General features: G+C 41.2%; 1 protein-coding gene across 1 annotated transcript in view; it reads right to left on the bottom strand.

Annotated features, from left to right (window-relative positions):
• The window catches only part of ITIH5 (inter-alpha-trypsin inhibitor heavy chain 5), a 69,892-nt gene that overhangs the window by 22,537 nt on the left and 22,489 nt on the right, over positions 1-24,866 (bottom strand). The window contains exons 4-7 of the mRNA XM_032881632.1: positions 24,647-24,748; positions 21,265-21,515; positions 7,089-7,258; positions 6,345-6,461 (exon numbers count right to left, since the gene is read on the bottom strand). Coding sequence (XP_032737523.1) covers positions 6,345-6,461; positions 7,089-7,258; positions 21,265-21,515; positions 24,647-24,748 — 640 coding nt within the window. The remainder of the gene's footprint in view (positions 1-6,344; positions 6,462-7,088; positions 7,259-21,264; positions 21,516-24,646; positions 24,749-24,866) is intronic.

Raw genomic sequence — 24,866 nt, 5'->3', positions numbered from 1 at the left:
CCATCGAAAAAGTTTCTTGACCTTTGTTCTAGAAAACCAGAAAAGGGGGAGATAGACATTTTTTTTTTTTATTAACTGAAACCATGCTTTCAGATGTTTACAACAAGGCCTGTAGCCTGAAAAGGTAAGCAGGAGAATCTCAACCTTCCACCATCCATCCTTATTCATTCGAGAGCCATATAGTGCCTATCTCTGACATCCTCCAAATTTCCAAGACGTGACCTCATTTGGCCTTCCTCCATCTTTCTTTCCTGAGTTCCTTCACTTGTTCAGGGAGCTGTCTCCTCTAACCAGGTCACTACTCCCCTGACCACCTCGGGGTTCTCCTGGCCTTATCTGGCAGTCTTCCTGGCCATTCAGTGACCCTCAGGCTGCCCTTCCTTTGATCCCTACCACATAAAACAACCTAATGTTTTTCCAACAGCTTCCCTTTCAAACTGTGGCAGATCCACAAGTTCTTGAAGAGGACAGCTGGAATGAAGCTCATGACATCACTGGACCTCGCAGTCACCAACATTGTCCTTCTCTCCCCACCTCTGTTGTCTCCATGCCAGCACTCAGGCTGTACAACCCAACTCATGAAAGGAAAGAAGTCTGCCTCCCTGTCCATGCCCACTGTGTGCTCACAGTTAAATAAGAAATTTCTGATGGTTAATTCCATGCATCAGAGCAGAACAGCTCCCTTCAGGAAGGACACCCGCTGGTGGCTGAAGCCTCTTAGCCTCTCAGGGCAGCTGACATCGGTGTGCACTCACCCCCATCATGTCACTTGAAGGTAGAGCCTGTCCTTGAGAGTGGTCTGATTGTAGGATCTACATCTATCGGTCTGACAAAGAATGGTATAGAGAAGAGCTGGGGGACACTGGGCTTGATGCTGAGCTTTTCTACTTACAGCATAAGTAAATACTTAGAGCATTTCAGCAGAGTGATGTCACTTCCCTGCCCCTCACCTTCTCATTTATAAAAAGGGGTAGCATTGTCTATTTCACTGGATTGCCGAAAGAGTCAATGAAAAAGTATGTAAAATGCTTACAGTGCTTGGTATGTACCGGCCACTCCATGGTACTTACTGTGACTCCGAAGTGTGTGCCACATTTAATGTTTAGGTGCTGGTGTGTATATCAGCAAGAATCATTACCTACTCTGTGTTGGGCACTATGCTGGGTACTGGGAATGTGCCCTAATGATCAAAACCAGCTGCTCCTCAAATCTGTGGAGCTTACAGATAGGCTATTTGCCTACAGGGTTGCACGTAAAATGCCCAAATGGCTGGAGGAAGCTGAATTTTGGATGTGAAGATGAAACTGATGACCTAGAGCATGAAGTAAGCCAATGAATGACGCACAAGCAATGTTCACATTTCCCCTTGTTTTAATCTGGCAACGACAGATAAGAAACAGCCTGTTTGTTCTCAACTCTCCAAAACGCATGACTAAATTCAATGGAGAAAAGAAGACAGACTTCCAAAAGTTCCATGGGAATCTAGGATTGGCCCAGAATGGCACAGATGATGGGAATGAATCTGTAGAAAGTTCTACCATTAAAGACATCTGGTAAATGATTCATTAGCCTCTGCTTGGTTGCCAGAAAGAGTCCGTCAGCCAAGTTCCTTAATATGAAGGCAGAAGTAGATCTAGTTACATAGATTAGGGAAAGGGAAGAGAAGAACATGTAAACCTTGGGCAAGAAAAAAATGTATTTTACAAACATAAATCTATTGTATTTTGTAATGTATTATGTATTTTGAAAATACGTAAATGTATTTTCTCCTTACTGTTCCCGAGGACACGTATTTGCCAGTTCCAGGGCTTTAAGCATGAAACTAATAAAAAATCAAAGGGCTACGCTGATCACATTTTCTGTGGCTCTTCTCAGCTCCTCCTCCCACTGAGAGGTTTTCCAAACTGAAATCAGGAGGCGGAAATCTTGCCTGATCGAGCATGAGGCCTCTAGCTCAACAGAGCCAACAACGAAGGCACGTGGGATAGAAAACAGAGCCAAGTCATGTGCCAGGAACCGGCGGGAGGCTCTGTAGCTGTTCCTAAGCCAGTAGAGCCCTGGGTTCCAGGCTCTCAGTCCTGCTGGGACTAGGACCGGAACCAGAAAGTGCCCAGGCACTGACATACCCTTTCGGGAGAACGCATTCTAAGGATCTCACAATTCTTTACAAATCAGTTGTTCAGATTAGTCAACACCAACTCTGTGCCCCTCACTGTGATGAGCAAAGTGAAGTACTTTGGCTCATCAATGAAGAGGGGAGCCAAGAACCCCCAGGGAGACAGTGAATGATTCTTCATAGGACCCCAGGGGACCTGTGACAAATGTCCTATGTTGCCAAGCCTGTGGACACATCATGAAAGCTCCGTGCTCCAGAGCCATCTTCCTCTTCACCAGAGAGCAAGACACTGTGTACAAGGCTCTGGTGCCAACCAAGCTTTTCACTTGGTGCCCTGGCCCTGGGGCAGCTGAGAGCTGCTAAAACAGGCAGCGGTTTTCCAAACACTCCAAGGCAGCGACAGGCTCTAGAAATTGCCTAGAGGCTTCTGACATGTGTCTGGCCGGTCCAGGGTGGTTCTCCGGGAAAGAGGCCAGGCTGTCGCTCAGAAGCCGGCAGAGTGCAAGCCAGACTTCCAATGCCCAGTAATGGCATTTTCATACCAGGAATGAGGGAGGAGGGGACAAGAGCAACCGGGGTGACGTCTTTCGCTACACTGCTCTTGCACCGTGCGTGGAAATCCCTCCCGAAATGCAGGGGTTTAGTAAGAAGATTCTGATGCTTCTTCCCCCGGAAGTAGGAGATCCTGGGCCCTAGAGCGGATTGGGTTTGAAGTTAAGGCCTGATGTGACTCAGGCGGCTGAAGATACGAGTCACGAGCTGCGGCAGCCTTTGGGTTATTTAATGATCTTTGTATGAAGGTGCAGAATGGACCATGCATTTTACACTTTTGGGTGTTTCTTAATGTTTACTGGGAAATAATTTAAATATTATAATTTTGTTGAATTCTACAAATGCATACTACAGAAGTTGTCATTATAAGGAATTTACATTATTTGAAGTTTGACAATATGAAGATATAAATAGCATTTTTTTAAAGATTTTATTTATTTATTTGACAGACAGAGATCACAAGTAGTCAGAGAGGCAGGCAGAGAGAGAGGCTCCTTGCTGAGCAGAGAACCCGATGTGGGGGCTTGATCCCAGGACCCTGGGATCATGACCTGAGCCGAAGGCAGAGGCTTTAACCCACTGAGCCACCCAGGCGCCCCCCACTGTGAATAACTTAAAAAGCAACATACAAAATGTATATTTTTCTTAAATCTTGAGAGCATCAAAATAGTGCGAAAAAATATCCAGGAAAAGATGAAAATTTAAAGAGGCAGGCTCAACGTTGGGATCACTTTTATCAAAGATGTTTATCAAGGCCAAGGAAGCATCTGAGAAGCTGCACATCACTTGAGTAGCTGAGGGGGTCAAAAGTCGAAGTCCGGAGCCCACCAAGGAGGGTGCTCTGGTGAACCTCTACATCTTGTGCTCTACAGAAATAAACCAGTCTTGAAAGGACTACAGTCCAGCTTTGAGCCATCTGGGCTTCCCAGAAAAATCTCAAGCCCTGAAAATGGACTAAAATGATCCTTGATTAGGCACCTGGGTGGCTCAGTAGGTTAAATGGCTGATTCTTGATTTCAGCTCAGGCAGTAATCTCAGGGTCACTGGATCAAGCCTTGCATCAGGCTCTGCACTTAGCGATGAGTCTGCATCAGGATTCTTTTTCCCTCTGCCCCCCTCCCCACTTGCACACGCTCTCTCTTAAAATAAGTAAATAAATCTTTTAAAAAATGATCCCAGATTGTAATCTCCCAGGTACCTGACAGAAACACCCAAACTTTCTTTAGCAGAAAAGATCATCACCATAGGTCTTCAATTATTTCTACAAACAAATGTTTGAATATAAAGTTCATCATGCAATCAAAAATGACCAGTCACACAAGGAGAGAAGAAAAAACAATAAAAACAGATCCAAAGGCTCAAGTTTGGAAAGATCAGATACATATTTTATTTATTTAAATTTTAAAATAATCCTTTTATTTTTAAATTTTATTTTATTTTTTCAGTGTCCCAAGATTCATTGTTTATGCACCACATCCAGTGCTCTGTGCAATACATGCCCTCTTTAATACCCACTTTAAAATAACTATGTTTATGATGCTTGAGAAAATAAAAAGTGTATTACAAACTGTGTTGTAACTGAAGCTTCTAAAAAGTGACAGAGCAGATTTGAAAAGAACAAAATGGAAATTTTAGAACTTAAAAATGCAATAACTGGAAGAACTCAATGGATGAGTTTGAGAGCAGACTGAACATATCTGAAAAGATAATTTGTGAACTGTAAGATAGGTTTGGAATGAAGTATGGAAAGGCAAAATCTGGAATTAATAGAAGAGACCAAGGGAAACAGGATACAGAGGAAGTTTTCTAACACTGGAATCTCAGAAGGAAAAGTGAGCCAAAATGATTTCAGAAATAATGGCTAAGGATTTTCCCATGAATCCATAAATTCATGAAGTCCTAGGAACCTCAGGCAGAAAAAAAAAATAAGACATCCACATCTGAGACCATCATATTAAAACTACAGAAAACTTAAGATAAGAAAAAAATCTTAAAAGCAGTCAACAATAAAAGATTACCTTTAGAGGAACAACAGTTAATATAATTACTGACTTATCAACGGCAACAATGGAAGCCTGGAGACAATGGGATCTATCTTCAAAGGAAAGAAAAAACACTATCAATGCAAAATTCTATTCCCAGTAAAAATATCCTGTAAGAATGAGAAAGAAATAAAGCATCTTTAGACAAACAGAAACTAAGAGAATTCTTTACTAGCAGATCCACATCTAAGAAGATACCAATGAGTATTCTTTAGGCAAAAGAAAAGTAATCCCAGATGGAAGGTCCGAGATGCAAGAGGAAAGGAAAGGAATTAAAGTGGAGAAGTCAGCAGGAAGAATTCTGTACAAGGACATGCTGTGGAAGAGCTACATGGAATTGACCGACAGGGCGAAGATATCTTGCCCCAATACAAGTCAGAAAATATATGTGGCAATCTTCTGAAAGAAAATAGTTAAATCCTATTTTTGCACAGAATATATTTTTTACTATTTTGGGGTAGAGGAAAATAAGATGCCATGAAGAAAAAAATCAACAGATTCTACATGATTTTTTAAATACAAATGACCAAAGCTACTGACAAAGTAGTAGCTGAGAAAATATTTACAATAGTTTATCAGCTATGATCAGGTTTAAAACATGTGGAATGTGATCTAGGGGTAGAAAGAGATAGGGTAGAGGGTTCTTTTGAGGTATGGGGTATTATTAAACCACATACTTATTATTAATTGATAAAAATAGATAATTAAGAAGAAAAAGCAAGAGAACTAAGTGTTTGATGAATACAGAGTTATAATTTGGTCTGGCAGTCAGTAGCTTTTTCTGTTTTCTGTTATGTGAGGTGAAACTATATTAAAAAAGCAACGTTGTGATATTTATGATACCAGAGTAAGATAAGGAATCACTCATTCCAGTGGCTTGCTAAAAAATTTTTAATAGGGGCACCTGGGTGGCTCAGTCAGTTAAGCATCTGCCTTCAGCTCAGGTCATGATCTTGGGGTCCTGGGATTGTGTCCCACGTTGGACTCTGTTCAGCGGCAATTTTGCTTCTCCCTCTTCCTCTTACCTCTTACCTCTGTGGTCTCTCTCTCTCTCTCTCTCATGCTCTCTCACTCTCTCTCTAATATATAAATAAAATCTTTAAAAATTTTTAATACTTGTATTTTCAGTATAGTTCAATATTTCAGCATAGACTATATGTCCCCTAATGTTCCTCCTATCCCTAGAATTTTAACATTTATCCTAAATGCAGCAAGAATATCCTGAATTATTGAGATAGAAGTTCTCTGTCCTAAGGGTAGACCAACAGGGCTGCCAATGACTCTGTTGCATTGCTCTGAAAGGTCATCATTACAGAACAGAATTGTTCCATCAACAGTAGTGCTGCTGACTGCTCCTCTCAGTGAATTCCTGCCTCACATTATCTACTCTGCCAGCCCCCTTTATTTCCAAGTGCTCCTATAGCACTAGCCCCTGCTCTTGTAAAACCACCATCCTGAAATGATAGCTTATGTCAATGGCTGAACTGGATTATCCGCTCTGGAAGGTTCTCTGTAAGCAGAACAGCTGGGTGGTAAAGCGGACGTTTGGCATCAACTGAGTTTTATTCCCACAGTGCATCATGGTTCCAGACAAAAGTGAGAAAGAACAAAATTGGCAGTTGGCCTTCACTCACCTGCCGGAGCTTGGTTCCTACCATAGAGGCACTGCTGTCGAGCACAAATACCACATTCTTGGGCAAAGGGGGTAGGTCTTTGGGGGCAAAGTAGTGCACAAAGTAGCCATTTAGAACCTGGTGGAGGGAAGAGAAAGTAAAAACGGTAGTGCCTGGAATAGGCAGAAAAACTACCCAAGATGGACAGTCTGTACAACTTCCACAATTCAGAGCACGAAGCACATGAAACGGACTTCATAAAGATAAAATCATCCCTTTAAAATTTATCGCCTATGCTGACTAATTCGATTTTAATTATCCATCCGCTATGGCCCTTGTCACTTGGAATTCCTGCTTCCTTCAATATGTGGTTTTAACAAGTTGAGATGTCAAAGCCGTCTACATTCTGGGTGCATGCTAATGCATTTTAATATTCCCACCCTGTCTCTGGAGCAATAAAACCTAAAGGGAAATGAGCCGTGGACCAAGCTCTCTTAATTAAAATTGAAGATGAACTAAAACTCTAACTTCATCTAAAACACCGCAGGGAAAATTACATTACAGATTTCATTTGCTCTCCAGATTACTGAAGCAGAAAATAGGAAGGGAACACCCTAGTCCCCTTGGAGACATATTTTAAGTTAAAATAAATTTCTAGGAACCAGAATGTTCTCCCTCCCTCAGATAAGAACTAGAATCCCTCATTCTGAGTCTAACTAAAAGTATCAAGCAACTGACACAAAGTGCCAACAACAAGCCCATTACCTGAATGTCCCCAATGCTCTGCTCCCTGTTGACATCGTATCTAATGATGAAATCTCCCAAAACACCATTCTGAGCAATCCGGGCTTGCTGGACCACACTAGGCTTAAAAGTCACTTTGGCAAAAGTGTCATTTTGGTTGATAACAGTAGAAGGAGGTGGCCCAGAATCATCTGCAAGCAAGATATAAACAGAATTCATATCGATATTTTCTGGAAAAGAAGCAGAGATGTTTTGCATGGACACGGGGCTAGATTTGACTTTATTGCAGGTTTATACGCATATGAACTTCACAGACTTCACACTGATAGTACATCCCAGCGCAAGAGATGTTACAGATTTCACCTTTATACCTTCTTTTTCACCTTTCATGTAACTTTTTTAAACACACAAAAGTAGAGAGAATAGTAAAATGAACCCCCATGTACATCTCACTCAACTGAACGATTATCAATCTCTTACAACCTTCTGTATCTGTTTTTATGAATCCCCTCACGGTATCTTGCTAGAGTGTTTGAGAGCAAATCCCAGATCTCGTATTTCATCCATAGATACTTCAGTAGGTATCTCCAACTATAAGAACGTTTTTCCACATAAGCACAAAACCATCATCACAAGTTACAAAACCAAGGCTCGGTGCCATCTTATCCCCAAACATACTCAGTCTGCACTGAATTTCCCCCGATTCTTTAGAATGTGTCTCAATATGACGGATTCCTTCAAATCCAGATCAAAAAAGACCACACAGCACATCAGGTTTATGTTTCTTAAATCTCTTTTAATCTACAGGTGTTTCTTCTAATGTTACATAAACATGTTGTAAAACTCTGGTTATTTGTCCTATGGAATTTCTTACATGCTGCATTTTGTGACTGTTTTGTCTTATCTTTTAACTTGCTCCTCAATTCCCCTGGTTTCCATCCTTGGCTCAAACTGTAACATCTGGGGGAACTAGAAAAAAATAGCGATATCCAAGCAAGAGCTCATTTAATTGGTCTGGGGGAGAGCCTGAGTATCAAAGCTTTAAAAATCCCCCATGTGAGTCAAATGTGCAGTTGATGTTGGGAAACACATCTCCATCTTCTCTACTTCCCTGTGTTCTGGGAGGAAAGTTAGACGCTTGCTTAGACACAGGTCCATACCACTGACAAGAACACTTCACAGGTGATGAATGATGCTGACTGCTTACCACTTTTCTACGTCAGAAGCACACAGTGTCTACTTGTCTGTTTCAGCTGTAGTAAAAAAAAGATGGCGGGCTCCCATGTTGTCAATCCAATCACCTGTTATAAAGCTCCTCATCGATCTCTCACTTCATTGTTTTACCAGACACCGATGATGTTTGTCTGGATCTACTAATTCATTAGCGTTGCGAAAGTGTGGTGTCTAATTCTTGTCACCCCTTTCCTGTGGAAATCTTCCAGAAGAAACACCTCCCACCACCAAGCATTTGGTTGCCCTAGCAGCCTGTTTGTCCAGAAAGGTTATGGCTCTTTAAACAAACAAACAAATAAACTGCTCCCAAAGTTTCTCCCAGCATAAATCCTCCCTCAAATGCAAATTAGAATTGCAGAAAGATAAATCCATAAGTGGATTTTATATGATTTAAGAAAAACTAGTGGGATGAAAGATTCAGTGCAGCATAGCCCATGTTTTACTCCTGACCTTCATTTCCTGTTAAGATACACAATTACCTCACAGACTACCCACCTTTACAAATCCAAACACTACCATGTCTACATACTCAACAACAGAAATTCAAATTTTTTAGCTCTGCATGCACCAAGAAGAATATAAAAATAGAATGGAGGATACATAAATATCAGTATATGTGGAAACTTTATCCAGATACTGAATCAAAGCCAGGCTTAAAACTGCTGCAAAGCATCTGATCATTTTTTTAAATCTCTTCAAGTTGACACCATACAAAGAGTGAGCTGACCAACAATCTTCCATACCTAATTAGCAAAATAAAATAGGAAACAAGGCATAATTTCCCTGTGGTAATTTGTATGTAAGAATAAACTTTATCTTGCTAAGGGTTTATTAGACATTAAAATCAGAGGAAGTTTAAACATTTCCTTCAACAGAACAGACAATTATTTTTCAAAGACAATTTAGGTGTAACCTTAACAGGAACCACAGGGCAGAGCTGATTCTATTATTTTCACCCATGGAGGGCAGAGGTTTCAGGAGTGAAGAGAAAGCCAGCAATTAGGAAATCTTATTTTTACTGAAGACAGTTGTATGAAAGATAACATGTTTCCAACAGATCTGCCCATCTGAAGAAGGAGCTGGAAAATCTCAATGGCACGGTGACAAATGGCGCCCTCCAGCTCACCAGCATGGTCGACTGCACCAAAGAACCACTACAGAGAGGAAGCGTGAAAGGCTAAAAATGGAAAAGTCTTTGAAATAGAAGGACCATGTATGCTCTTCAGGGTCAGCCTCTCCTTGGTGATTACTGGTAAACATGGCTGAGAACTTGGAATCATGAATGAACAGAAGGACCTAAGTTCAATACTGTCTCAACCACTCATTACCTGTGAGACTTTGGGCAAGTTATCAAGCTTTGGTTATCTCATCTGCAAAATGGGCTAACGGTCTACCAAACTCATGCTATTGAAAAGATCAAGTGATGTCATGGACCAAAGTCCCTCCTTATCCCCACACCTTTATCCCCAACCTTATCCCTAGATACACTATGCATTTTTTAATACATTCACGTGTATTCAAAGCTTAAATATAAGTTAGACACAGTAAGTGATTAAAAATACTAATAATAAAATACAATGATCAGAACATACTACAATAGGAGTCACATGAATGTGGTCTCTCTCTCAAACCATCTTCCTATGCCGTCCTCACCCTTCTTGGGATGACGTGAGAGGATAAAATGGCTACGTGCTGGATGAAGGGAGTTAAGGGAGGTAGGCGCTGTGACATAGCGCGAAGCTACAACTGCCTCCAGAGCGGGCAACATCTGCTTCCAGGACTGTGGGTGACCAGGGATAACAGTGACTGAGGGACATGAGACCATATAGGTAAGGGGGAACGACTGTACTTAAGCCATTCTGATTCATGCCAGCGGATGTTACTATAAACCTTAAAAATATACAAAATAGTAAACGGGCCAGGGAATTAAATATAAGACAATACAACAGATCGAAATTGGGATACTACGTCCAGTGAAAAGGAAAGAATTCCTGCTATTTAGACAGCGTCTCACAGTCATTTTGAGCGGGCACATAGATACAGAAGAGAATACTCTATGCTTCCATTTATATACAGCTCAGCAGCAAGCACGACTGGTCCACGCAGAAAAATGGTGAAGAATGGTAGCCACTGCTAGGGGGGTGAGTACCTACTGGGAAAGAGTATGGGAGTTCTTTGGGTTTGTGAAAATACTCCTTATCTTGGCCTGGAAGTAGTTGTCTGGGTGTACACACAGGTGAAAATTCATCAAGCTGTAAAAATGAGATATATACACTTTATTCACATGTACCCCAATTTTTAAAAAATCTAAACTTGCTGGGATCTGGATGGAGAACAGAACAAGCAGGCATCCCCTAGCATGTAACGGACATTACTTGCCAGAGAGAGTCTATCTTTTCTTTTCCTTAGGATACGTCTCTTAGTGTGGGCATTTACATGGGGATTAGGTGTATTCAGAGTAATTCCAGCTGGCAGAATTAGGACCAGGGTAAGGTTACTGGGAAGCACTCTTTGTTCAGCCTCAGTAAGCTCTAGGGAAGATGTGCTGTGGGCACAGGTGGCAGTCACAACCCATTTCACTGGAAGTGTTCAAGCAAACCCTGGATGCTTCGATCCCTGTGGGGGTGGAGCAGAGCACCCCTCATGCCATGGTCTGGGACCTGTGTCCCAGATGTCCTGTGGGCACATGCAGCAGCAGCATCTGTGAACTTGCTAGAAACACAAATTCTTGGGCCCACTCACAAACTCTGGAAGGGGGGACCCAGAAAGCTATATTTTAATAAGCCTTCCATATCACTAGGTTATCTCCAACTTTCAAAGTCTACATTAGATTGACCCTCTTCACACTATCAGCATGTACCTATTCTTCCTTGTTCCAGATCTCTCTCATTGAAATGCTCTTTACGACTCCCCTGAATTAATACCATTCATGGTTGAGTGAAAGCACTGAGGATTAAAAAGTATAATTTCTCTCTTCATAATTCATTTGACTGGGCTCTTTGATATAAGCCATGAGAAAGATAGTGTATTATTATTTTGGTTTCCTGTTGACCTCTGATGTTTGCTAGTTCATGATGAAAATTCATGAGATTCCTCTAAATGGGCTTATTTTCTATGCCCAAAGAGTGGGTTGATTCCCACTTTGGTTAAACAGCAAGAAGCCTGACTTCCACCCATTAAGTATCAGACTGTCAATGTGACCCAATGAATTTTCCACTGACTATCACAAAAAAAAAAAAAAAAAAAAAAAAAAAAAAAAGTTTGCTGGGAAAAATTCCAGAGAAATAACTCTAGAAAATAAAATCCTCTTTTTACTAGAGAAGGAAAAAAATCTTTTCATCCACGAGGTTAATCTAGGCTGCCCCAGAGTTGCTGACCAACATCCCAAACCAGAATAATACTGTTTACTTTTTCCTTATGTGAATCGTGGCTCATACAGCTGACAGCCACAAAACAGCTCATGAGCACAATGAACTTGATTCGCAGGCCCTCCACTCTCACAGCATGTGTTCTAAACATAATGAAGAGGGCAAGTGAAGAGGCTGGGAGCAGACCAAGAGTGAGACTCTGACCTACTTTTCTAATGAGAGCACACATGTCTCTTCCTGCTCTTGGCTTGCTCTCGTCCATGCCCGCTTGGTTAGGGAAAGGAGTGCAGTGCCGTGATTGCTCTGAATTGGAGGCGCGAATCTCATGTTATTTCCCCGTTTTGATGCAAACATCCAGGCTCATGTTCAAGATAACCTTCTGTGGTCCATCAGGGCCTCAAGCGCGTCCCTGGGAAGGTTCGCTAACCTCTCCTTCTCCACCCACTCTTCCCTGCTCCTCAGGTCACCAGCATCCTCCGGATACGCTCTTTCTGTCTAGAGTCTAGTATTTTTGAACAAGAAGATAGGAGTTATTTTAGAAGGTGCATAATACCAAAGAAAGTGGGCTCTAAGATTTGGCAGACTCAAAATGACCAACTTAGTATCTCTAAGCCTCAGTTCTATATCCATTCGACTGGAGTAAATCCACGTCAGACAGAGAATCACTGTCTGAGCGTAGTGAGATCACGTACATAAGGTATTGAACATGGTGCGGGCACGTGGAAAGTGCTCAAGACTTATGAGCCCCCGCCTCTGTTCCTTCTGAAGGAGCTTCTTATTCTCTTTGTCTTGGGTGAAGCGCAACTCATGAGGTAAAAAAATACTCTCTGATAACATACAGTTTACATTTTTGCCGTAACAGTTTTCTCCATACAACTGAGAGCTTAGTGAAAACAAAATAATCATTATTTGGAGGAAAAAAGATAAATCATAATAAACATTCATAACAGGAAGTTCAAGAATATTTATAGCAAGAACAATCTTTAAAAAGTATCATGGAGTTGGTAGCTTTCCAAGAGGCCCCTGAAATTATATACAGAATTTTGCATAAAAGTATACATGTGTGTATTTTTCCTGGGCAGAGGGCCCATAGCTTTCCCTAGACTCTCCAAGGAGCCTACATAAGGTTACGAAGCACGCACACAAATGCTATTAAATATTCCTCCCACTGATTCTTCTCGTAATGACAAAGCCCTTCATATATTTTAGAGAACACGTAGGTCCTTAGTTTTGTCCCAGAACATGGATGTTATTCACAAATAAACATTCTTCTCCTAGACAACTACATGGGGCAAAAGGAAGTCAATTGCTATGTAACGTGTCTAAAGGTGAAAAGATTTAGAAGCAAAGAACCACAGTCAAAGGCATCATCTGGAAGCTATGCCCTTTGGGGTCAACCAACTCCTTCCTGTCTCCTTCCTGTGGACCCTAGGTTTGCTGACTGTCAGAGGAAGGAGGCCAACACCTGGTGCTTTTACAAAAGGGTTTCCAAACAAACTCTGCCCTCTCATTTCCCTTGGAAAAGGGTCTAAACTGTCCACGTTTGTTTACATAACCTGCTCGCCTGGACCCCAGTAGGGAGATTTCTTCAATATGGGACAGTCAAAAGTATTGTGAATAATGGGGCAACTACCCTTTGACGGGAGCAATACAGACAAAATTCTGCTGCTCCCCCTGCTTGTGTGCTCTCTCTTTCTCTCAAATAAATAAATAAAATCTTTAAAGAGAGAGAGAGAGAGAGAATAAATCTTAAAAGTTCTCATCACAACAAAAAAAAAACCTCCATAACTGTGTGGTGATGAATGTTAACTAGATTTAGTACGGTGATCGTTGTGCAGCCTATATAAATATAGAATCATCACTCTGTACAACTGAAACTAAGATAATGCTGTGCATGAATCACACGTCAATAAAAAATGTATAACTGGCGAGGTCTCAGGGGAAAACGTGGTAAAGTTGGGCAATAAAGATGAGAAGGAATTCTGTTAAATACCTTCATAAGCCCTGGAGTATCCTTTTCTTATGGGAAAGGTGTTTTGTCCCCTAGATTGATAATAGGTGCTTGAAATCTTTTTGGAAAAGAGCATCATATAGATAGGATGGCAACAACTTAGCAGAGAATACTAATGCAGATTGACAGCTGAAAGGGTTCTGATTCAACTCTGTCACTTTATAAAGTAGTACTTGTCCAAATTTCTTAGAAAGTTTGCCTTCTTCACTAGTTACTCACTGCTCTTTCTTCCTAAATACTACCTTCCTGAGCCTCAGTTTTCCGTGTGACTGACGTTCCAGAGAAACTACACATGAACCAAGTCAACTCTCACACATTCTACACACAGTTACGCCCTAAAAGCATGTGCTATATCCCTTCCTCGTATCGTTTTGAGTCCACAGAAAACCTTAAAATACTAGCTCTTTAAGTATCTGAGACTGAACCAAAGGGAAACCTACCAAAAATGGTGCCAGAGCAGCAGAGGAGTCTAAGATCGAGAGATTTCTGTTATATGCCTCTACACTGCCCACCTGCATGAAGTTGGAACATGGCTCAGTCACTGGGAAAATCTTCACAAAGGGTTTTCTTTTATCATTCAAAACTGCCAACTCTACATACCCACCAGGATGACTACGATCAATAAGATAGAAAATAACTAGTGTTGGAGAGGATGTGGGAAAACTGGAGCTCTTAAGCCCTGTGAGTGGGATTGTAAAATGGCACAGCACTACGGAAGACAGTATGGAGGTTCCTCCACAGATTAAAAACAGAACTACCAGATGATCCAGTAATTCCACTTTGGGGTATATGCCCAATAAAATTGAAAGCAGGATCTCGAAGATCATGTACACCATGTTTATTATAAGCAGCACTAATCACAGTAGCAAAGAGCGGAAGACACCCAAGTGTCCTTCAACGAATGTGGTCTATGCATACAACGGACTATTTTTCAGCCATGGAAAAGAAGGAAATTCAGCCACAATATGGCTGACCCTGGGGGGCATTACACTAAGTGAAATAAGCCAGTCACACAAAGCAAATACTGTGGAACATGAGGAACCTAGAGTAGTCAAACTCACCGAGACAGAAAGGGAATTGGTAGTTGTGAGGGGCTGAGGGGTGGGGTGGGGTGGGGGTGAACGGTAACAGGGAGCTGTTGTTGAATGAATAACAGATTCTCAGTTTAGAAAGTTGAAAAAGTTCTGGAGATTGGTTGCCCAACAGTGTAAATAAACTCAGCACTATTAAGTTAACATTATGTGTTTTTTACCACAATTAAAGACTTTTTTAATTCTTAAGAATTGCTGACTAGAAGTTCTCCAATGGCAGTGACAATGTCTTGGACACCTTTAGGTTCCAGGCATCTAGCACAGCTGCCAGGAATGTGGAGAGAACTCAAGACAAGCTTGTTGAACGGTTAGCATGGAGATGTCTCAACACATTGGCCCATAGTTGGGCAGATGCAGGGGGGAGCCTTTCAAGAGAATCCATCTTGAAAGTGTTTTGGTGGCCATGGCAGGTGCTCTCAGTAACCCACGTCACATGCCATGGGCACATCTCTGGCTTCAGCCACAGCTATGGTGGACAGTGCCACATGCCTGACAAAAATCCACCTTATACACCAAACAGGCAACAGGGAAAGGGAAGAGATAGAGTGCAGTCTCCCCAAGAAGACTAGGTTGCTCACCAACGTCAAGTTCAAGAGAGAAGCCCACCCTTCTGGGTCTCTTGGAGCCATCCTGCTCACAGCTGGCCCCGACTGAACTACAACCCACGTCAGAATGAACAACATGGTTCTCATATCAGCATTCAAAACAAAACAAAACAAAACCAACTATGGAGCCAAATGATTCATACCTGAATAATTTCTGCACTGAACAATGCTGGAAACCCTCACATAACAACCAGATTATTATTTCCTGGCAAATGCACAGAGGCCAAATGGGGCCATTCCCTTCCAACTACAGAGTGGAGACTGGATCAGGGGGAAGAATACAGAGCAGCAGGGAGCTGGGACCAGGGGTGAACCATCAGTCACAACGCAGTCCTTCAACAGAGCAGAGGTGCCAGATTCAGCAAATAAAAACACAGGATGCCCAGTTAAATCTGAATTTCAGATAAACAACAAAAGATTTTTTTAGTGTAAATACGTCCCAGAGATTGCACAGGATATAACGGTCTATCTGAAATTCAAGCTTAACTGAGCATCCTATATTTTATCTGGTAACTCAGGAAAAGGAGATCTATGTATTTGTAACCAGTCTTCTGGAAACAAATTCTGCCTCTTAATCCCCCCTTCACAACAAAATAAGAGCTGTACCCAAGATCTGGCAAAATTAACCAACTTAAACCAGGGAAGTGTTGAAAACCTAGTTGCATTCTTTTATTTTTTTCAAGTCCTTTGCCCATGTCTTAATTGGACTGTTTATCTTTTCTTGGTTGAGTTGTAAGAATTGTTTATATATTCTGGACACCCGATGCTTTGACATAGGGTTTGCAAATATTTTCCCCATTCTGAAGGTTGTCTTTTTAGAATGTATTTTAAGAGCACAAAGTGATTCTCTTTAGCTGTCTTCTGTGTTCTTTAGTATGGGACCCCCTCAAAGATGAACCAGATACTGGGAGAAAATAAAGACAGTTATGATAGTCTCCTAGCCCCTGAAACTAAAATTTCCTTTTAATGTCAGATTAGGGTGATTTCACATGAGTCCATTGGTTTTGACAAAGATGAGGAGTTGAGATCATTTAGGAACTCCAGCTGGGAAACCTGGAAACAGAGTGAGCAGCCCAGGACTAGAGTTTTAGGGAACGAAGAGGTAGGAATGGAGTCAAGTAACACTTGAAAACAAGAAGACAATCCTCTGGTTTCCATCCCTGGGGACTCTAATTTAACTGGCATAGCTAATAGATCTCCAAAAGCTCCTGGCTGATCGTAACATGCACTCATGATCAGCACCCTCTGAGCCAAAGGAGCTGTGTGCAGCTGGCATGTCCACACATGAAGGTGGACAGTAAGCCAGGCTCCGAAAGGTAGGAGCCTCTGCTCTCACTGTGGTCTGGGGAAAAGTGGGGAAGAGCAGGAGAGGACCAGAAAGCCATGGTGGGAATCAAGGTAAAGAGAGAAGCTCTTCTGACCCCAAAAATGTCCTGAATGATTGTATTTATCTTTTCCAAGAGAAGATGGGATACCTTATTTAAGGAGCTCAAGACTATACTGGAAAGACTGCACCAACCCCACTGGGATGGCCTCTTGGCACTTTTCCATTTCACATTCCATCTCTGTTGATGAACAGAAGAAGCTGCATATGGGAAGAGGTTATTTTCCACCAACTGTGTGAGTAATTCTTTGTTGGCCTGTATCCAATAGTAAAAACATGTAGGTGGAAAAGAAGAACGATACACATTTAACAAGGATCGAAAGTATTCTGTAGGTTCAGATCTTGACATGGTTATTAATGCCCCTAAAGTCTGCTAGTAAGTTCAAAGTAAGGGTTCTTTTCACCTGGGGTGCTTTAAAAAATACAGCTCTCTGAAGAGACACAGCACAGGGATTAGTCGCTGCCTGGGGCTGGGGTGGGAACAGGGAGTGACTGCAGAGATACAAGGATCTTTGGGGTGATAGAAATGTTCTAAAACTGGATTGTGGTGATGGTTGCACAACTCTGCAAATTGACTAAAAATCAACGAATTATACACTTAAAACGAATAAATTTTATCCTGTGTAAACTAAACCTCAATAAAACTGTTTTAAAAACTGAGGAATATAAAGGGGAAATTATGAAAGCCACAGAACCATACCTATTTAGTGGTAGAAAAATATGCAGCTTTATTCTTTAGTTTTACAACTACATGAACATGTCAGAAGCACTCATGTATTTTTTGGTTTCTCGTATAAATTCGTAAGAGTATCACACCCCAAAATAGAGCTTCCTAGGCTTCACCTTAAGAAATTCCCATTCATGTGTTTGAGGTGGGACTCAGGCATCTGTATCTTTTTTTAAACCGCTCCAGGTGACTAAAGGTTATAACCAGGTTTGAGTGTCATTGATGTAAAGCAAAAGGGAAAAAAACAGGCAAGGCACCTTATTTCTTTATCTCATTTGATTTTACTCTCAGCTGTCAGGTATCTTATCATAAATAAAAATTTTCTGCCAAAAACAATTTGGAATCATGGAGAGCGTAGTGATTTAGGTGCCCTGGAACAACAAGAAGTTCAAGATTTTGACACAGAATGTGAAACAACCAGCCTTGAACCAGCCGCATGCATGGAATAGCTATCTTGGCACACACCTTCAGAAGCCCACACATCCCATGATGTTCCAGGAAAGTCTTGGTTTCAGAGACTCTGTCCCACTGAGCTCACAAATCACCAGAATATTTTAGGAAGGAGAGGAACTGAGAGTGGGCAGGCATGAGAGAGGAAGTCTTGTGTTTCACTAGACACCAATTTATAGGTTTTTAGATTTTGAACCATGTACATGGGTTAAATGTTTTAATAATACAGTAAGTATAAAGCTTTGGCTTCCAAATTACATCTCACAGAAGTAGCTTGTACACTGAGTAGGAGCTCATGAATTTACAGCGCGATGGCTCTGGCCCCGATCCTGATATAGCAGATAACTCAACTGTTAAAGGCACATTCTATTGCTTTGAGCATTTCTTTTCATTCTTACACAACTAGGGAGAGATGTAGAATGAGATCTCACACCCTCGGGATTTTATAATCTTCTATGTACTCAGTTCAGTGGGTGAGGGCATGAATTTGGAGTCAGACAGCTTTATGCTCAGATTCTGTTTCTAACAATAATTAAATATGAGTCCTTGTTCTTGTACTTAAACTCTGTAAACCTTAGCTTGTTCACAAATAAAATGGGGATAAAAAGTACAACCCAAGAGGGCTGCTATAAAGAATGAATGAGATATAATACAGCAAATACTGAGTCCAGTACCAAGCACACAGTAATCCTAATCCAGAAGTGCATCCCTAAGGATGCAACGGGTCCAGTGGTCAGAGATTTGCTTTGAGAAATTCCAGAAGTCTGATCGCTCAGTGGTAGCCAGATCTAGGAGAGGAATGTACTGGCATGGGTCCACATTCACACAATTACAGCTCATGTTCTGGTGCAAGCCCAATTCTAATTTGATCTCTACCCTGGATTTCTTTTGGTAGCACGCAATACTGTCCAGACAGAAATCACAACAACCTGTGCCTCTCTGTGCTGGGGCTGCCATTTTGCAGGGACAGTTAACAGCTGAGTGCTGAAGGACAGGAAGGAGCAGCCAACAGGGAACCGGTCCGCTGCACCTGGCTTGGATACATACTTGTGAGATCTCCATGCTTTGGAAGGCAGTATATCCGCTTTGGTACAAAAAGCTAGGAAAACAACTTTCTTAAAAATAAACAGATTCCCAAGAGATCAATGGTCTGGAAAAATTCCTCTGAGATTCTCAGAGGCCCAGGATATAAACAGTAAGCAACTTCTCGGCTAACAAGCGCTAATTCACAGGGCCTCCAAATATAACACATGCACATACACCACAACTCATACACATCCCTGAAAAGTTGCAGTGTTTCTGAAAATGAGGCAAAGCACACACATTTCATTACTACAGCAGGACCACCTGAGTAGTCTCCCACCGCTGAGTCCTCCACACGTGGCTGAGCCCTGGGCCCTGTTCCAGACACGTGGGCCACAGCAACCCTGCCCTCTCAGAGATCCCGGGAACTCACAGAGAATCTTCTTCCTCCTAAAAACATCCCTCTTTCACATGGCTGATCATAGGAGAATTTCCCTATAGATTATGATTAGGAAGAAATGGAATTTTAAAACATCCTTCATTATTAGTTTGGGTGTATATTTCTTTTTCTTTCCTAATTTGCAAGCATGTAATTAGCTATCTACTGTTTGAAAGGCATTGTGCTAAATACTGTAAGGAAACAAAGTAACCGGACACAGAACTGCTTTCCCAACCGTTATGCTCTAATAGGGGTGATAAAATTTGCACAGAAAAAGTCAATATAAGGTGATACTGGTAATAATAATAATAATAATACTTCGTTATTAAGTCCTTACTCTGGGCCAGGCACTTTACATGCACACACACTTCCCAATAACCTTGTGAAAGAGTTACTGTCCCTGCTTTACAGGGCAAACAGAGTCTTCCAAGACCTAGATAATTTTTGTCAGGGTTCTAGTTAACAGCTGAACTAAAGTCCATTAACCACACACATGGTGGCCTCGAGGACATAAGAATGGTGTATTATATTTCACACCGTTTCTCAAAGCCAGAGATCGACAATATTTTTAATTTTTTAAGGTAATCTAGATTAAGAGTATCCCACTCAGACTTGGGAATGGACACAAAACAAAAGACCCGAGTCCCCCACAGCACCAGGACACTCTCCAGTCTCTGAGACAAAACTCGTTGTCCCATGAACAGTCACGAAGGGAACTTCGTGCAGGCAAGAGTAAAGTGCATCTTCTGCACGGTTCATTCTCCCGCACACCAGCCCTGGGTCTTGACTATTTTCACATTATGTTAAATAACAACATTCTCCCCCTCCCCCTTCAAGTCATGCTCCTACTCTCCCCTCATCTCATTCCTAAATATTCTTGGCCAAGCAGCTTTCTTTCTCCTAGTGGCCACGGGGGCTGAGTTCAGATTCTGCCTATTCTCTTACTGCTCAGCCGTTCCCAGACCTCCATGTCACAGATACCCGTAATCGAGAGATTCTAATCCTGGTGCAACTTTCCGACACATCAGTCTCGTTATTGGATTTGACATGAAGCCTGACTGGTGTACTGAGCATAAGGCCCAACACCATGAACATTTCATATAAACCATCAGTTGAAATTAACATAGTAATTAAGATTACATTGTACAGAATTCATCATTATCATTTCAACAAATGGAGTACAATTTTAAAAATCGGAATTTGAGAAGAACCTAAATGGTGGTCCTGGTAATGAACCAAAACGTTCCTGCACTCAATCAAATGTAGAGTACACAGTGTTCACTATTTAATTTTAGACTGAGTCTCATACATCATTGAAATGTATATGTTAGTGTTTTAAAAATGGATTCTTGGAAAAATAACCATGTAATCCCTCACTCCCTAGTATAAAAGGATTATTTTATAGAACTTTCTAGACATTTGTCAACTTCACATTTAATAAACTTAACATGTTTAACATTACAGAGTGTGTACAAGTGTGTCTCTTTCCCCCCCATCACATGTTGCATGGTTTCCATAACCATATTTCACTAACCATGCTTGTTTCCCTGCATATTTAGGATGACAGAGTTTTTGCTAGTACAAATGTTATCAAACTGGGCTGCGTTATAACATTCCCAATATTTTAGATGCCTCACCTGGATTAGATGCTCAGAAAAGAGATTACTCTTGTCAGATGATTTAAACACCTTTAAATTCTCCAGATGGAACCAGCTTATAAAGGCATTGCCTTTGTTGTGTTGCTATCTTTCAGATTCTCGCAAATTCTCAGAGGCTTTGTTGCAGGGGTGCCATGTGTTTTATAGATTCCTCTAAAGCCAACGCCCCGCTCTGAGTCAGCACAGGAGATCCGGCAATTGCACTCACCTTCCCCTCTCCCGCTGCCCTTCTGCCTGCTGTGCTGTAAGGGAAGCACCTCCAGTGACTCGATGCCGGACCTCTCCAGAATGTTCACTTCCACCATCAGCCTCCCCACCAGCTGCTGGGGACGCACGCTGATGACGTGCTCGTACTTCCCCAGCCGCCGCTGCAAGAGCTCTTCGTAACTGAGGAGGAAGGCCGCTTTGTCTTTGCTGGGAATCACGACAGAGGCTCTGAACATATCAGTTCCCTTCTCCCTATAAGGAAAATAAAAGGGAACACAGGGTCGGTCAGAGAAAGCCAGGTTCCCTCAAATCCCCTCAGGATCCTGGCCACTCTCTCAAGAGGGTCCTTAGAAGAAAAACTAGTGTTGGGAAGAGAACCAAAGGCCTGCACTAAAGGAAGGTTACAAAGTTTCAAGGAATACTGAAGAGTACAGAATTCAACTGTTCTTTCCTACCTCTCCTTTAGTCAGGCTTGAGGGACCCAAGGGGAAAAGGGAATACGGAAATAGGTGAACTGCTGGAAAAGAGAGTTTTGGGGTCAAGATATGAATTGCATTATTCTTTTTACATGAATGGCCAAATGAGCCTGAAATCTGATGTCATTTTAAAATAGCTAAAATCGTAAGTTTTTATAGGTAGTAAAGTTTGGTGGGTGTGGCTAGGGATAAGAATAAAGAATAAAGGATTGCAAAGCATATACAAATATAAGCCATTCCAAACGTTTTCAGTGTTTGGAATGAAGGTTCTCTGATTCAAGATGGCAGACTGACCGTAAAAGGAAAGGGATAGTAAAGGATTAAACCCAGACAATGAGTGGTAGGGGCAACCATCAGTGCGTACAGCACTTCAAAACATTTTTGGAAGATGGGGAATAGAGCAAGAACTCTACAGCTCAGACTATGGATCAAGATACAAACCATCTACAGAACATCAGAGAGATGGAAAGCTCGGGCTCAGCATAAGATGTGAGTGGGAAGGGCACCAACACAGGAAGGAGACATCCAAGTCCATATATGAATGAGTGACTAAAATGACAGGCTTCCTACACTACTCCTTCCCAGTGCTAAAAAGAGACACAACTATTAAGATGGAAAAGCTTCACTGAGAGCTGAGAAGAATGACTGAAGAAAGACTGACACTTGAACCCATTATTGTAAACTCTCAAAACATCAGGTAGAGGACACACAGAAAAAGAGTGGTATTAGACAACATTAGATGTACCATTAGCAACACTGGATGTTATGACACTAGGGGCAATGTCTTCAAAGTTGAGATGAAAAATTATTCTCAATCTTAAACTCCATATGCTGTCAAAATATTAATCAGGGTCTCAGAAAGTTTGCCTCTGATACATCCATTCTGGGGAAGTTACTTCAGAATATACTCCAGCAAAGTTAAAGTGAAAAAAGAAAGAGGAAGATATGGAATATAAGGAATAATAAAAGCAACCCAGAAGAAAATGAAAAGAAATCCCAGGGTAAACATTGATGACAAGGCTGCAAAGTAATGACAGTATTCCATGGACCTGGAGACACCATTCTTCCATAACTGACAGCTCCGAAATCAGGATGCGCCTCCCGATCCATGATGCCTTCCAACTGTTGTTGGCAATAACATGGATGTCACTGCTTATAGAACTGTCATAGTAGTTCATTTAGTCACCATTTCAAAAGAGTTATGTGTTTTGCTAGATGTTAATAGTGACAAATTAAGTTTTTTTTTAAAGATTTTATTTATTTATTTGACAGACAGAGATCACAAGTAGGCAGAGAGGCAGGCAGAGAGAGAGGAGGAAGCAGGCTCCCCACTGAGCAGAGAGCCTGATGCAGGGCTCAATACCAGGACCCTGGGATCATAACCTGAGCTGAAGGCAGAGACTTAACCCACTGAGCCACCCAGGTGCCCTGACAAATTAAGTTTTGCCTCATTAAAAGAAAGAAAGATAACTAAAAAGTCCAGGAAAAACAAATGCATATGTTGTGATCCAACTGAACTAAACTGTGGCATAATTATGAATGACTTATGAATTGTAATGAAACATAATCCTCATAAGACTCATCTGATAAAGACCACTTGGGACCCACCTGCCATCCAACAAAGCTAGGTTTCAATAAACTGCTGCAGTAAGGGAAATTACACACCAAAGGCATCATGGAGAGAGAATCTGGCCAAACAAAGGTATATAGGATTGGGAGAAAAATGGAGTGCAGATAAAGTTAAATGAAGCAATGATTGGAGGCTTGAAACAAAGCAGGGCTGTGTGTAAAGTGGTTAGTATCACCCTGGACTGAGAAGCAAAGTCAAGGTTCTGTCCTTAGGAACTACAAAGTTAAGATAAATGTGGACTTTTGTGGCCAACGATGTCTTATCTGAAGCTGTGGACCTTGGCTGCTTTTTGTATCAAAGTAAACCCATGACTCACATCTTCTAGGCAAGAGTGAGATATTCCATTCTTGCTAATAAGATTTCCAAAAGCAAAGTTTCTGACAGTCTATGATTTTAAAGAACAAACTTTCTCAAAACTACATCCTTTTATTAACGAACAAAAACAGGTTCACATGTTCACACCAACTTATCTGGATAACAGGATTGTTTTTCTTCAAAGGAAACAGATCACTTTACTTCAAATGGGCTGACAGAGAGGGAAATAGAATCTTAGTATACCAAGTGGCTCTGCAGTTAATGACTTTCATGTAATCATTAAAACTCAAATACTAGTCCTTGGTTTTCAATGTTTAGATTGAAGTTATAGACAAAACAAAGAAAATATACACCATTAGAGATCAAAATTTAAATGTTGGTAATTTTGACAGTGCAAAAGTAAATGATCATGTAGAAAAAGATGGGTACCAGAAATGGAAAAGGAAACATAGGTTTTCAGTGAAGGAGTGGAAATTTAAGATAGGTCTAGTCTAAGATGTGTAACACGGCTTACACTGACGAAAGAAGAGAAAAGAATGTGAAAATGTGGAACGCAGAGGGAAGGTGGGAGTGTCCTACGTATGCTAAATCCTCTTCCTTCCTGGCAGAAAATCAACAGATAATGTCTGATGTTTATCAAGAAATTTTTTTTAAAAAATGAGACTACCATAAGCTTTAGAGTTAGGGAAGTCGCTACAAAAAGAAATTACAGAAATATTAGAAGTGGATGTTTCTAGGAAGTGAGATCTGGGGATTCAGAGTGATAAAATGTTCCTTTTACTATAAACCTTTTCCTTCTATATTGTTAACTGTATATATTTAATTACCGACTCTACGGTAATAATAAAAAGCAGATAAATCCTTGAAGGAAGGGAAGAAAAGAAAAAAAAAGTTGGCAAAGGAGTATGAAATGAGGCCCTTTGCTCAAGTGGATTTTAATTCCTTAACTCAATGGCACTTACCCATTATCTTCTGATGTTTTATTCCTTTTCTCTTTCACCTTATCACCATTTTTCTTTTCTCTCCCTGTAATTTCTCCCTGATACACCTTGTCTCCTATGAGCCTGAAACACAAGAGACAGCTATGTTACCAACTTGCAGTTCCAAGACCAATTCAAACGTGGATCTCATAACCATGACAACCCTAGAAAATATTTTTATGTGACTCTTGGATGTCCAGAA

This window comes from Lontra canadensis, unplaced genomic scaffold (assembly GCF_010015895.1).
Source record: "Lontra canadensis isolate GAN:19392208 unplaced genomic scaffold, GSC_riverotter_1.0 scaffold76, whole genome shotgun sequence".
NCBI lineage: Eukaryota > Metazoa > Chordata > Mammalia > Carnivora > Mustelidae > Lontra > Lontra canadensis.
Note: the sequence above shows the minus strand (reverse complement) of the source record. Positions and strands in the feature narration are given on the sequence as shown.